At 38.4% G+C, this 13,160-nt stretch overlaps 3 protein-coding genes across 8 annotated transcripts in view; 2 read left to right on the top strand and 1 right to left on the bottom strand.

The window, feature by feature from the left end:
* Positions 1 to 688: 688 nt before the first annotated feature.
* On the top strand, positions 689 to 6,779 carry LOC307198366 (E3 ubiquitin-protein ligase MSL2-like; the record flags this gene model as incomplete). Its single annotated transcript, XM_079945225.1, is given in 4 exon segments — positions 689 to 706; positions 2,922 to 3,051; positions 5,350 to 6,018; positions 6,021 to 6,779. Coding segments are annotated over 4 exon segments (1,548 nt in total). The 3' UTR covers positions 6,752 to 6,779.
* A 2,358-nt stretch (positions 6,780 to 9,137) lies between these two features.
* On the top strand, positions 9,138 to 9,374 carry LOC307189104 (signal transducer CD24-like; the record flags this gene model as incomplete). Its single annotated transcript, XM_079926869.1, has 1 exon — positions 9,138 to 9,374. The coding sequence occupies one exon, from the start codon at positions 9,138 to 9,140 to the stop codon at positions 9,372 to 9,374; it is 237 nt and encodes a 78-aa protein (XP_079782995.1).
* A 1,818-nt stretch (positions 9,375 to 11,192) lies between these two features.
* Positions 11,193 to 13,160, bottom strand: part of LOC307187658 (T-cell surface glycoprotein CD1b-2-like) — a 41,200-nt gene continuing 39,232 nt past the window's right edge. For 5 of the 6 annotated variants that reach the window (XM_079924042.1, XM_079924039.1, XM_079924043.1 and 2 more), the window contains 2 exons: positions 13,050 to 13,143; positions 11,193 to 12,147 (listed from right to left, as the gene is read on the bottom strand). In XM_079924042.1, coding sequence (XP_079780168.1) covers positions 12,126 to 12,147; positions 13,050 to 13,143 — 116 coding nt within the window. In that variant the 3' untranslated portion in view covers positions 11,193 to 12,125. Of the gene's footprint in view, positions 12,148 to 12,950; positions 13,144 to 13,160 lie in introns of those variants that run through there. The other variant, XM_079924041.1, reaches the window with a different exon arrangement.

The following is a 13,160-nucleotide window of genomic DNA, read 5'->3' as shown; positions in this document are numbered from 1 at the left end:
CTGTGTTTGTTGGAGATGAGGATAATTAGGGAGAAAAATATTATGTTTCAATAGATATTAAATTCTAGTTCTGTTAATGCTGTTGTGTTAAGCACACTTTTGCCTTAATATTCAGGAGGACAAGAAAATTACCTAACAGAGTTATCACAGAGTATAACTACTCATGATATATGACACTGCTTGCTTTAAGTCTATTGCTAAAAGCACATGTACAAATGCTTGTGTGACAAATGGGTGTAATAGATTATATATATATATATATATATATATATATATATATATATATATATATATATATATATAGCCTCTAAAATGATTCCCTATTAACATACCTCTGAGCTTGTTCACAATATCTGATCAGTTTTCCCTCGATATGAAAAACTAGGCAGATATAAAGGAGGCCTAGCACCCCAGCTGCTTGCTGGTGCAAGCAGCTGACTCACCCCAGCATTGACGAATGGATATTTTGATCATCAAAGTTTTCTACTGAAAGCTTTACAATCAAAAGTTAAAATGATGGAAGAATCTGCACACATTGAAGTATGGGGAAATCATTCTGGCTTATACATGGTGTAACTTAAACTTTACTGACCAAAGTGGCCTGTTTTGTGAACTTTCAGATATGCATTGTACACCTACTTTGGCCATTGAGGATAAAAGTACATTTGAAAGTCAAAATAGAGTAACCATGGTTCAGACATCCAAGGTAATACTAGGTGGCCATTGTGGATGTGACCTCAGATATGTTCCTGGGTTGCTGAATTTTCTGAGCTGTGTCAGACTAGGGGACACCACTAACCATTCTCAAAGCAATGTCTGCTGGCAGCTAGAAGCTGCAGCCTTACATTTTCAAGGTTTCCTCTTGTAACAATTAAATTTTTAGACAATAAGATTCTGTAGATTAGATGTTGGCATAAAAAAAGGAGACTGTGTAGTGGCCAATAGCTCCTATTGTGTATATGTTAATACAACACCAGAAGTTAAAACCTACTTAAATAAAAGACTGGCTATCTGGCTACAAGTCTCCCCAAGGTGCTGGGTCCAGACTAGGTTTCAGGTTTATTCTCCTGATTTCCTCGGGGAATGATATCTGTTTTCTCTCTTAAAGTTAGTTTGAATTGGGTCGGTTGCATCAAACTGGCAGACCAAGGGATTGAGGTTTTAATCATACCAGACTCAGATCCAGGACTTGGAACTTAGGGATATTTATAATTTGGTGTACCTTCCCAAAACTGAGGCAGGACTATGCCCCATTTCAGCAGGAAGTACCCAGAGTGGTTGTCCTCATGTTCTCTGAAAGATTTGGGGAAGGTTGAAAGACAAGGTGGGATTGAAACCAAGTCCCCCTACACCTGAGTTTCTCTGCTGAGTTTATGATTAACCTCTATACCCAATATGTTATTCCCTTTCTTATCCAGCACCTGTTCTCCTCAAGATTGAGAAATATCAAAGAAAAGGGGGATTGAAACTGAGCAGGACCCTGGGCCTCCTGGACATGAAAGCCTTTCTGGCCCCCAATTCTTGTTTGTAGAAATTACGTTTCATTCAGCTCCTTGACCCTCGATGAATTCCAGAAAACAGATTCAAACAGTTGTTAATCAGGGAAAGGATAGAATGCAGAAACAAAGGAGGAGCAAGCAAGAAACAATAAGGCAGCCTTGGGAAAGGGTCCTGGTTCCTCCTCAAGAAATATACATAAAAATATCTTTAAGTTCTTCTGCAAGCCCCCACCCACCCATGTGGAGGATGGCAACTTCAGACTGAGCACAAGATTTCTGGAACACTGCCCTGTTACCTCACCACTGAACAGAAGAAAGTCACACACCCTGCACCCCAAATTTTGCCTGTAAAAACTTTCCCCAAAAAACCATCAGGTAGTTTGGGGTTTTTGAGCATGAGCCACCCATTCTCCTTGCTTGGCCCTACATAAATCTTTCTCTGCTCCAAACTCTGACGTTTCAGTTTGTTTGGCCTCACTGTGCATCAGGCACACAAACTTGTGTTCTGTAACACTACTGGTATATGACCTTCTTTTCAGTAGTTCTTGACCTTTGGAGCTGCCACTACTGGCAGAGAGTTCCTAAAACATTTGGAATTTCCTAACTTTTGAAAGCAATCAAGATATCTTTTGTTAGTTAATGAAGTGACTTTGGAAACCCCCTATATAACCTAAGGATGGGTGCTGGTTGTCAGTGGAGACAATCATGTGATTGGAGGGGTGGAACTTCCAGTCCCACCCTCTGACATCCAGGGAGGTAAGAGGGACTAGCAGTTGAATTGAACCCTATAACCAATGATTTGATCAATTTACCTATGTAATGAAGTCTCCAAAAATAACCCAAAAGAATGGTGCTTGAAGAGCTTTCAGTTTGGTGAACACATTGAGGTCAGGAGAACAGCACGATTAGAGTCGCATGGAAGTGCCGGCACCTTACCCCATTTCTTGCCCTTTGCATCTCATCCATCAGGCTCTTAACTATCCTTTTATAACAGGTGATCTAATAAGTAAATGTTTCTCTAAATTCTGTAAGCCACTCTAGAAAATTAATTAAATCTAAGAAGGAGGTCAAGGGAACCTCCAATCTATTTGTGACTGGCAAGTCTGATTGCCCCCTACAGTCTTGTAGGTCTGAACCCTTAAACTGTGGAATCTGATGCTATATCCAGGTAGATAGTGTCAGAATTGAATTGAATTATAGGACACCCAAGCTGGTCCAAAGTGTTGCTTCTTGGATGTGTGAGGAAACCCCCTCCCTCACACATTGGAACTGGGTGATCAGAGTCCTTATAACACAACAGAATAAATGCAAAGAGAGTAGAAGGAAGGAGATAATAAAGAAAATGATACAATCATAGAAATAACCAACAACTCAAAACATAGTTTTTGAAAAAATTTATAAAATTGATAATCTCCTGTCAAGATCAGAGAGAGAAAACAAAGAAAAGAGAGAGAACCGATTTCTAAGATCTGGTTAAAAAAGGCCGGGTACATAATTATGAACCCTATAGACATTAACACGATAAAAAGAAGATATTATGCACAAGCCAACAGTAAATTAGAACTCTGAACAACTTGGACAAATCCTTTAAAAACACAACTTACCAAAGAGGACACAAAGAAATAGACAATTTGAAAAGAGTTATCTTTATTTATTTATTTTTTATAAATTTATTTATTTTATTTTGTTTACTTTTATTTTTTTGGCTGCATTGGGTCTTTGTTGCTGCATGTGGGCTTTTCTCTGGTTGCCACCAGCAGGGGCTACTCTTCATTGTGGTGCACAGGCTTCTCATTGTGGTGGCTTCTCTTCTTGGGAGCATGGGCTCTAGGCATGTGGGCTTCAGTAGTTGTGGCACACGGGCTCAGTAGTTGTGGCTCGTGGGCTCTAGAGAACAGGCTCAGTAGTTGTGGCGTACGAGATTAGTTGCTCCGCAGCATGTGGGATCTTCCTGGACCAGGGCTCGTACCTGTATCCCCTGCATTGGCAGGCAGATTCATAACCACTGCACCACCAGGGAAGCCCCATTATTTTTATTTTTAAAAATTATCTGTGAAATTTAAAACTCCCTCCCCCCAAAAAACTTCCCAACACATGTCTTCACTACTGAATTTTACCAAATATTTATTTTAAAAATAAATACATAACAGAAATTCTCCTAGAGAACAAAAACAGAAGAAAGATTTCTTGACTTGTTTTAGGAGGTTAAAAACCCTCAAAATACCAAAGAAATTATAAGAACTAAAAAACATTATAAACAAAATATTAGCAAACTGAATCCACATAATACTTTATGAACAAGACAGATAAGTTGCAGAAACACAATTTTGTTTTACCATTTGAGATTCAATAAGTGTGACTCACAACATTAAAGGGAAAACAAAATATGTAAAAGATTTTGTCATTTCATGATAAGCCCTAATGAAATTCAGTAGCCATCCATAATAATAATAATAATAAAAAACATTTAGCAACTTTGAAAGTGTTCTTAATCTAATAAAAAGTATACATGAAACACTTGCAGCAATTATCATAACTAATATTCTCTTGAATAATTCTTATCCAATACAAGTAAAAAGATGAGAATGTCAGATGTCAATTCTATTCAACAGTGTACTGCTGTTCACAACAAGTGCCATTGACCAAGAAAATGCAATAAAAGAGATCATGAGGATTGAAAAGAAACAACTGGAATTTTCATACTTAGAGCTGTCATGAGAGTATGCATAGAAAATCCAAAAGGACCTACAGATAAAATATTAAACTTAATAAGTTAATTTAACACGGATACTGGAAACAAGGACAAAATATCTTTTAACATATTTCTATAGATTAGCAAAAACCACACAAACACATACACATGCACACAAACTCTCATATAAAAAGAGTTGAAAAGCCCTTATATTCTGAGACTGAAGATCTGTTTTTGAAAGTCAATCATCCAGAGGTCATAGTTGAAGTCATGAGTAAATTAAGGTTTTCCAAGGTAAGGACACAGAGGAAAATCACAAGTCCAAGAAACCACCTTTGAGGGATGATGACTTGGGGGAGGGAGGAGAATAAGAAGAGTAAAGAAAACAAGGAAAGGCATAATAAGAATGTGGAAAAACTGTTACAAGACATCAGAAAGCATAGTAATATCAGGATTTTTAAGCAAGTAAATATTCTAACTCAGTTCTTTTAAAAGGAAAAATGAGGGCTTCCCTGGTGGCACAGTGGTTGAGGGTCCGCCTGCCGATGCAGGGGACATGGGTTCGTGCCCCGGTCTGGGAAGATCCCACATGCCGCGGAGCGGCTGGGCCCGTGAGTCGTGGCCGCTGAGCCTGCGCGTCCGGAGCCTGTGCTCCGCAACGGGAGAGGCCACAACAGTGAGAGGCCCACGTACGGCAAAAATGAAATCTGTTGTGCTCATATAACTAAAATATCCAGAGGTAGGTCAGTCTCCACATGTGGTCTTTGGCTCTGTTATCATTCTGTTCTATTTGTGAACTTCATTCCTGGGCCAGCTTTACCTATGGAACAAAATTCTATAGCAACTTGGAGGTTTGAAGGCATCATACCCCCAAGACAGAGTCCCTCCTTCCTCAACCACCAAATATAAACTATTGCTTTATTTAAGTGGGATCACCAATTATTCCAACTAAGTGCTGAGGGAGGAGGTGAAATTCTGTTCATTATCTTAGACTTTGGTTCTCATCTGGGGTCAATTTTGCCCCCGAGGGACATTTGGAAATGTCTGAAGATATATTTGGTTATTGTAACTGGGGAGGTACCACTGGCACCCAGTGAGTAGTGGCCATGGATGCTGCTAAAAATCCTGCAGTGCATTGAACAACCCTCCATAACAAAGAATTATGCAGCCCAACACGGGATATAATAGAAGCAGTCGACTGTTCTTCTGATATTTTGGCTTTGCTTAATGATGGATCATTGTTTTGTGAGGAGACGGAAAAACCCTCAGATTCATCCTTTACTTTGTGTTTGACACATTCCCCTTTACCTTCGACCTCAGAACCCACAACTGATCCTGAAGCTAGTTTATCTCCAGTATCTGAAAGCACCCTCAGCATTGCTATTGGCAGTTCTGTTATCAATGGTTTGCCTACTTATAATGGGCTTTCAATAGATAGATTTGGTATAAATCTTCCTTCACCTGAACATTCAAATACAATTGATGTATGTAACACTGTTGACATAAAAACTGAGGATCTGTCTGACAGTTTGCCACCTGTCTGTGACACGGTAGCCACTGACTTATGCTCCACAGGCATTGATATTTGCAGTTTCAGTGAAGATATAAAACCTGGTGACTCTTTGTTACTGAGTGTTGAGGAAGTACTCCGCAGCTTAGAAACTGTTTCAAACGCAGAAGTCTGTTGCCCTAATTTGCAGCCTAACTTGGAAGCCACTGTATCCAAGGGACCTTTTCTGCAGCTTTCTTCCCAGTCTCTCAGCCATAATGTTTTTATGTCCACCAGTCCTGCACTTCATGGGTTATCATGTACAGCAGCAACTCCGAAGTAGCAAAATTGAATAGAAAACGATCCAGATCAGAAAGCGACAGTGAGAAAGTTCAGCCACTTCCAATTTCTACCATTATCCGAGGCCCAACATTGGGGGCATCTGCTCCTGTGACAGTGAAACGGGAGAGCAAAATTTCTCTTCAACCTATAGCAACTGTTCCCAATGGAGGCACAACACCCAAAATCAGCAAAACTGTACTTTTATCTGCTAAAAGCATGAAAAAGAGTCCTGAACATGGATCCAAGAAATCTCACTCTAAAACCAAGCCAGGTATTCTTAAAAAAGACAAAACAGTAAAGGAAAAGATTCCTAGTCATCATTTTATGCCAGGAAGTCCTACCAAGACTGTGTATAAAAAGCCCCAGGAAAAGAAAGGGTGTAAATGTGGGCGTGCTACTCAAAATCCAAGTGTTCTTACATGCCGCGGCCAACGCTGCCCTTGCTACTCTAACCGCAAAGCCTGCTTAGATTGTATATGTCGTGGCTGCCACAACTCCTATATGGCCAATGGGGAGAAGAAGCTGGAGGCATTTGCTGTGCCAGAAAAGGCCTTGGAGCAGACCAGGCTCACTTTGGGCATTAACGTGACTAGCATTGCTGTGCGCAATGCTAGTACCAGCACCAGTGTAATTAATGTCACAGGGTCCCCAGTAACAACGTTTTTAGCTGCCAGTACACATGATGATAAAAGTTTGGATGAAGCTATAGACATGAGATTCGACTGTTAAATCAGTGGGTCTTTAAACCTACCTCTGGTAGGGAAATAGCTACAGTTTTACGGCAGCTATGATTTTGTTGGTTTAACTTGCCGGAGCTCCTGCATATAGATCACTTGTATCAAGTGTTTTCATTGCTAAGTTATAAGTGTTAGTGTCGGGGAAATAGTTTGCAGATAATGGAGGAGTAACCCTACAACTATATGTCCTTAGTTCTTACAGAACCTCATAGTTTGAGAACAAATGCTGATGCAACTGATTTATACAAAACGAACTTTGGCAAGGAAAATAACATTAACCTCACTGTTTATGGTCATGCTTTGTGCATAATCAAAGTTTATGATTAAATGTAAGGAAGTGGTATCTAGTCAGTCCATAAAGATTGTGCTCATATTTTGTGAAAAAGTAGCCAGTAGTTTGTTCAGGAGACTCAGTGCTACCTTCAGATGCCATTGATGTTTCTCCTGTTGAAAAGCTGATGTGTCCAGCTCAACCTTTGTGCTGACATAATACCATTTCTAATCATGAAAATTGGCTACTGGTGTATGTAGCAGTTCTTAAATCAGCAGTATTATGAAAGAAAAATTGCCCCTCATTAGAATGTTGAAGAAATCTGTCTTTTAAAAGTGAACAAACTGAAATTCTGTCAGACTGCAGATGTTTTTAGCTGTTTATGCCACAAAACTCTTCTGAGTTGATCCCCATTTTTAGTTAAGTCTGACTCATTTCTAGGGAAAAAAACAAATCCTTCACTTTGAGCAATGTTCTAATTAGATAAATGAAGTGGAGAAGAACAGTTCTATTCTGAAGGTAATTGAATTTAGACTATGGTACGCGACAGAATTTTTTAAAAAATTATTTAAATGTTTTATTTAGAAATTGGGATTTATTTAAAATAATTTTAGAATAATGCTCCAAAATTACTCAGATTTATGCATTATACCTATTGCCATTGGCCACTTCAAAGTGATTTTCGTTTCCTCTGTTTGCCACAGACTTTATTTTGAATATGCTTTTTTCTTTCTTTCCTGTTTTTTTTTTTTTAGGGTGCTATTCATTGTGGAGACTTCTTTATAGAGGTCTAATAAAAATGCCTTTTTATGAAGCCTGTGCGTTTAGTTGGGTTTGAAGCTAGGAGGATATTCTTTAGAATACTCTTTTGCATTTAAGCACAAACTATGTTTCAGTTTAAATGCACTTCTTCCCTGTAATTTTTATGGGGGAGATAAGTGAGTCACAACATTCTGTTGAAGGGAAATCTAGTCAGTTGCTTGAAAGAGCACAGCCCAAATAAAACAAGGACTGACTAGGTTGTAAAGAAATGACCTTATGATTTAAAAGAAGAGTTGCTGCTTTGACAGTGCTTATTTAAAGAAAAATACTGCTGGAAAATTTTCAGTTTCTACTACGTTCACCATCTCTCCTGAGATCTGACATATGTTGAAGTTATGTTTTGATTTGGCACACAGCATGTTCAATGATGGTTACTCACCTAGTACAAGACATGGAGAAGAAACCTTTGGACACAGAGCAGATGACACCTTCTGTTTTGTAGTGTATCCTGGTGTCATTTTCTGTGAATGTGGTCAGGTAGAGTTGTTTTTGTTGTTGTTGTTGGGTTTGTTTTTTTTTTTTTTTGTCTCTTTTGGTGGGTGGGGGTGGGCTAAAGCCATAGGAAGAAAAATGTGATGTATGTGTCCAGTATGTACTATTTTGTTTTTGTTTTGTGAGAAGAGTTGAACTATTTTTGATAACAAGAGTAAATGGTGGAAAATGAAAAAAAAAAAAAAAAGAATTATGCAGCCCAAAGTGTCAACAGTCCAAAGCCTGAGAAATCTTTAGACAAGAGTTTCTTAAAATTAAATGTTCATCTGAATAACCTAAAAGACTAATTAAAACACAGCATTCTAGTTCCCATTCCAGGATTTTCTGACTCAGTAAGTCTAGAGTGGGGCCTGAAAATGTCTTCATCTAACAAGCTCACAGGTACTACTCCTGCTGGTGGTCCATAGTCAACACTCCATGAAACACTCTAATCAGGGCCCTGGCCTGTAGCTGAAGGTGCAGTGAAGCATAGGACAGCATGTTGGCTCTATAAGATGAGTTGGAGTTTAATGCATCCTGGAGAAATAAACAGCCGTGCTAATGCAGAGAGAAAAAACTATGTCTTCAGTCATTTCCTACCCTGCCCAAATCCTAAAGTCCATGTTGTTCTAAAATGTCCAGGTGGGAGAACTGCTTCCAGTACCCCTGGCTTCCGAAAAATTCCGCTTGCTCTGACCTCCCTTCCTAAGTCCTTCAAAAAATATACCCAGACCTTGCCTGCGCCTGCCCGGAGCCAGCGGTCCTCCACGCACCCCGCATCCAGGGAGACGCGCTGCACACCAGCGAAGCGGACATGGGCAGAGCGATGGTGGCCAGGCTCGGACTGGGGCTGCTGCTTCTGACACTGCTCTTACCTACGCAGATTTATTCAAATCAAACAACTGTTGTAACACCTTCAAGAAACTCCTCCCAGCATACCTCAGCTGCCCCCAATCCAGCGAATGCCACCACCAAGGCAAATGACTGTGCTCTGCAGTCAACAGCCAGTCTCTTGGTGATCTCGCTCTCCCTTCTACATCTCTATTGTTAAGAGATTCAGGCCAAGAAACATCTATACTTCTCCATCCTCTAAACCCAATTCAGATGGCATCCAGACATCCAGTGTGACAAAGGAAAAAAAAAACAGGTCTTCATTGAATTAATCTGCTAGTTCCACACCTTATTTTATTGACAGAAACTGCTGGGGATCCCAAATTTGATTGGTTTGAAGAGCATGTGAAGGGTTTGACTAGATGATGCATGCTAATATTAAACCTGCTGGAGTTTCCTATACAAGATGAAGAGAGACAACATCCAAAATTAGTTAAGAGATGATTTCCTTAAATGTGGCTTAAGAAGTATGGACACATAAAACTCTACCTTGAAAGAATAGATTTTATCTTACGTAGCGATAAAGAATGAGATGTAGAACAGAGATTCAGTTTTCATTTGGCTCATTAAATTTATAAGGCCATAAAACAATGAGGTAAAACAGAAAGCTTCTGTGATTCTATTTATATGTACATTAGAAGGAACTTCCAGGTGCTACTGTAAATCCTCAATGTGTTGTTTCAGCAGTACTAATTTAATGCTGATGTACCCTAGAGAAAGCTTTATGTTAAGCTATCCCTGTTCTCTTGGGAACTGAAATCTTTCCCTTGGGGATTGGGTTTGACATTGCATTTGAATTTTTATATAGTCATTGATATGTACCAGGGCAATGATGGATTGGAATCTACCCCAAATCCAAGCATAATGAGTACATTTTGCTTCTATACTTATCAACTATTCTTATTCAAAAAGAGCACTAGATTCATTTAGCTAAACAGATAACAAAGAGTAGAATTATATTGATCTCAACTAATTTCAAAATGCTTTTTATTTCTGCATAATGTCGAATACTTTTTACAGTTTAAAAAATGATCTGTTTTGAAGGTAAGATTGACAAATCTTGAAATTAAAAAAGCAAATATGTGAAGGAGCTAAACTATACATCAAATATATTTGGCAAGGGAAGACTGGAAGCTTGCTTACATTAAATTCAGAAAAACTTTTATACTCTTTTCTGTAAATACTTTTTTTAAAACTGAATAGCCACATTTGGAACACTTTCTGTTATCAATCAATATTTTTAGATAGTTAGAACCTGGTCCTAAGCCTAAAGTGGGCTTGATTTTAGAAAGTAAATCTTTTCACAACTGCCTTGATGCACGGAAACCTTTTTAAAAACAGACACTCCCTAAGTCTTTTGTTCACATGATCACACACTGATGCTTAGATGTTCCAAAATCTAATCTAATATGGCCACAATAGTCTTGATAACCAAAGTCATTTTTTTCCATCTTTAGAAATCTACACTGGAACAACCATATCCAGCAGATCTCAAGCTACTATGTGTGTGAACGAACCTTCTCTTTTGTTTCATACCTGAATGCTGTACATCTATTTTGGATTGTATATTGTGTTTGTGTATTTGTGCTTTGGTTCATAGTAACTTCTCATGTTATGGAATTGATTTGCATTAAACACAAACAGTAAAATAAAATTTATATATATATATGTGTGTGTATGTATATATATATATATATATATATATATATATATATATATATATACCCAAATTCTCCCCTCTTCCCCTTCCTATTCTTTTAATTAAATGAGTTTGAATTTTTTTAATGAGGTTTCTAGGAAACTGTGGAATAAGCAAAAGAATCAATAAACATAAAGTCAACAATGTAACTGACTTGATAAACCACAGATATCAAAGTCCCAGAGAGCAAGAAAAGCCCTCTTGACTCTTTGCTTGAATATTTAACAACCCATCTGCACTATTACTCTTCACCCATCCTGCCTCTCATGCATTCTCACTGGAAAATGAGAAACAGGATCCTTTTCTGATTAATCTTTATATGTAAACTATAGTTATAATATGGGCAGAAGTGGTTTTCTCCAGAGGAGCTCAGGGCAGAAACAAGGAGAGCGTGATATTTTTTGCTATGTGAGAATATCTCAATAAGAGGAAAATCTAGAATATCAACTAAAGAGGAAAAAAAGGAAGGAGATAATTTTGGAAAAAAAAAAAAGACCATTAACGTGGCAGTTATAGCAACTTAGATTATTTTATTAAACAAACACATATGCAAGTGAGAGATCTTGCCTGGGATCCATCTAGAGCAAACCTTTCTCTCAAGGAACTTATAAGTAGAAAGAAAAGAAAAACAAAAAGAACTGCAATGTTGTTGGTACAGAGTAATGTGGATCTCAGCATGACACCACACAAGGGAGGGTTACTTCCACTGTAGCACTAAAGAAGGCCTCCTGGAGAAAGAAGCTGCTCAGCTGGCCCTTGTGGTTAGAAAATCATCCAAGCAGAGACAGAGATATTATGTTAAAATAGTTCAGCATCTCTGCAAATACAATTATCTCGGCATAATTATAGTTAGCTCACTTTAACAAATGATATTTCAGCGGAATCACAACAAAAGAGTTCAAATAAGAAGCCAAAGGGATGTCACTGTTAAGTCATGGACATCATTTCACTTATTCCGAGGTATATTCTTTCTCACCTCACATCTATGAAATCTGAGTGGCTCCTACTATTGATATTGTCTCATAATAACAATTTTTAATTATTTTTCTGCTAGTGTATAAATTGTGATTTAATCTTACAAACTATGGGCACTCTGATTTGTCCAAATCTGATGATTATTTGATGAAATATGATGAGATTGACTCCTGGGCTGACAGAGTTTCTGGACTCCTGGTTACTGATCCCAAATGGAAATGGAGACATGGTGAGGGCTCATGAGATACTCTGAAAGGACCTGTTAAGATCACAAGCAAAAAATTGTTCTACATAAGAGATATTTGTACACCATGTTCATAGCAGCATTATTCACAATAGCCAAAAGGTAGAATCAACCCAAATGTCCATTGACAGATGAACGGATAAACAAAACAGCCTTAAAAAGAAAAGAAATTCTAATATATACCACCACATGAATGAATTATAAGGACATTATGCTAAATGGAATAACCAGTCACAAAAAGACAAATAGTGATGATTCCATTTATATGAGGTACCTAGAGTAATCAGATTCATATAGACAGAAAGTAGCATGGTGGTTGCCCCAGACTAGGGGAGCAAGGAATGGGGAATGTGGTTTAATGGGCCGAGTTTTAGTTTACAAGATAAAAAAAGGTCTAGAGATAGGTTGCACAAAATGTGAATGTACTTAATACTACTAAACTGTATGTTTAAAAATGGCTAATGCAGTAAGTTTTTAACTCATGTATATGTTACCACAATTTTTTAAAAATAGATTTATCAGGACTTCCCTGGTGGCGCAGTGGATAAGACTCTGTGTTCCCAATGCAGCAGGCCTGGGTCAATCCCTGGTCAGGGAACTGGATCCCACACGCATGCCACAACTAAGAGTTTGTATGTCACAACTAAGGAGCCCATGAGCCGTAACTGGGGAGCCCACCTGCCTCAATTAAGGAATCCACGTGCTGCAACTAAGGGGTCCGCCTGCTGCAACTAAGACCCGGCACAATCAAATAAAAAAATAAATATTTTTTAAAAATAGATTTACCTAAAGATGGGAGTGGGGAAGAAAGGGGAAAGGGTCTGCTGGAAATACTGAGGCTAAAATATGTAATAGATAAAATGGAGGGAAAGAGTGAGAGGATGGACAAAAAAGAAAGATTAAAAAGGAAAACTCACCTGCGCCTCAAAAACCGTAATGCAAGACATATCAAAAGGACCAAGGAGGGCACTAATATTGCCAAAAATATCAAGCTGACGGAGGTGGGGTGACCTGGCAATTGGGAGAGG

This window comes from Stenella coeruleoalba, assembly GCF_951394435.1.
Source record: "Stenella coeruleoalba genome assembly, chromosome: 1".
Classification (NCBI taxonomy): domain Eukaryota; kingdom Metazoa; phylum Chordata; class Mammalia; order Artiodactyla; family Delphinidae; genus Stenella; species Stenella coeruleoalba.
This window is presented reverse-complemented; position numbering and strand designations above follow the sequence as displayed.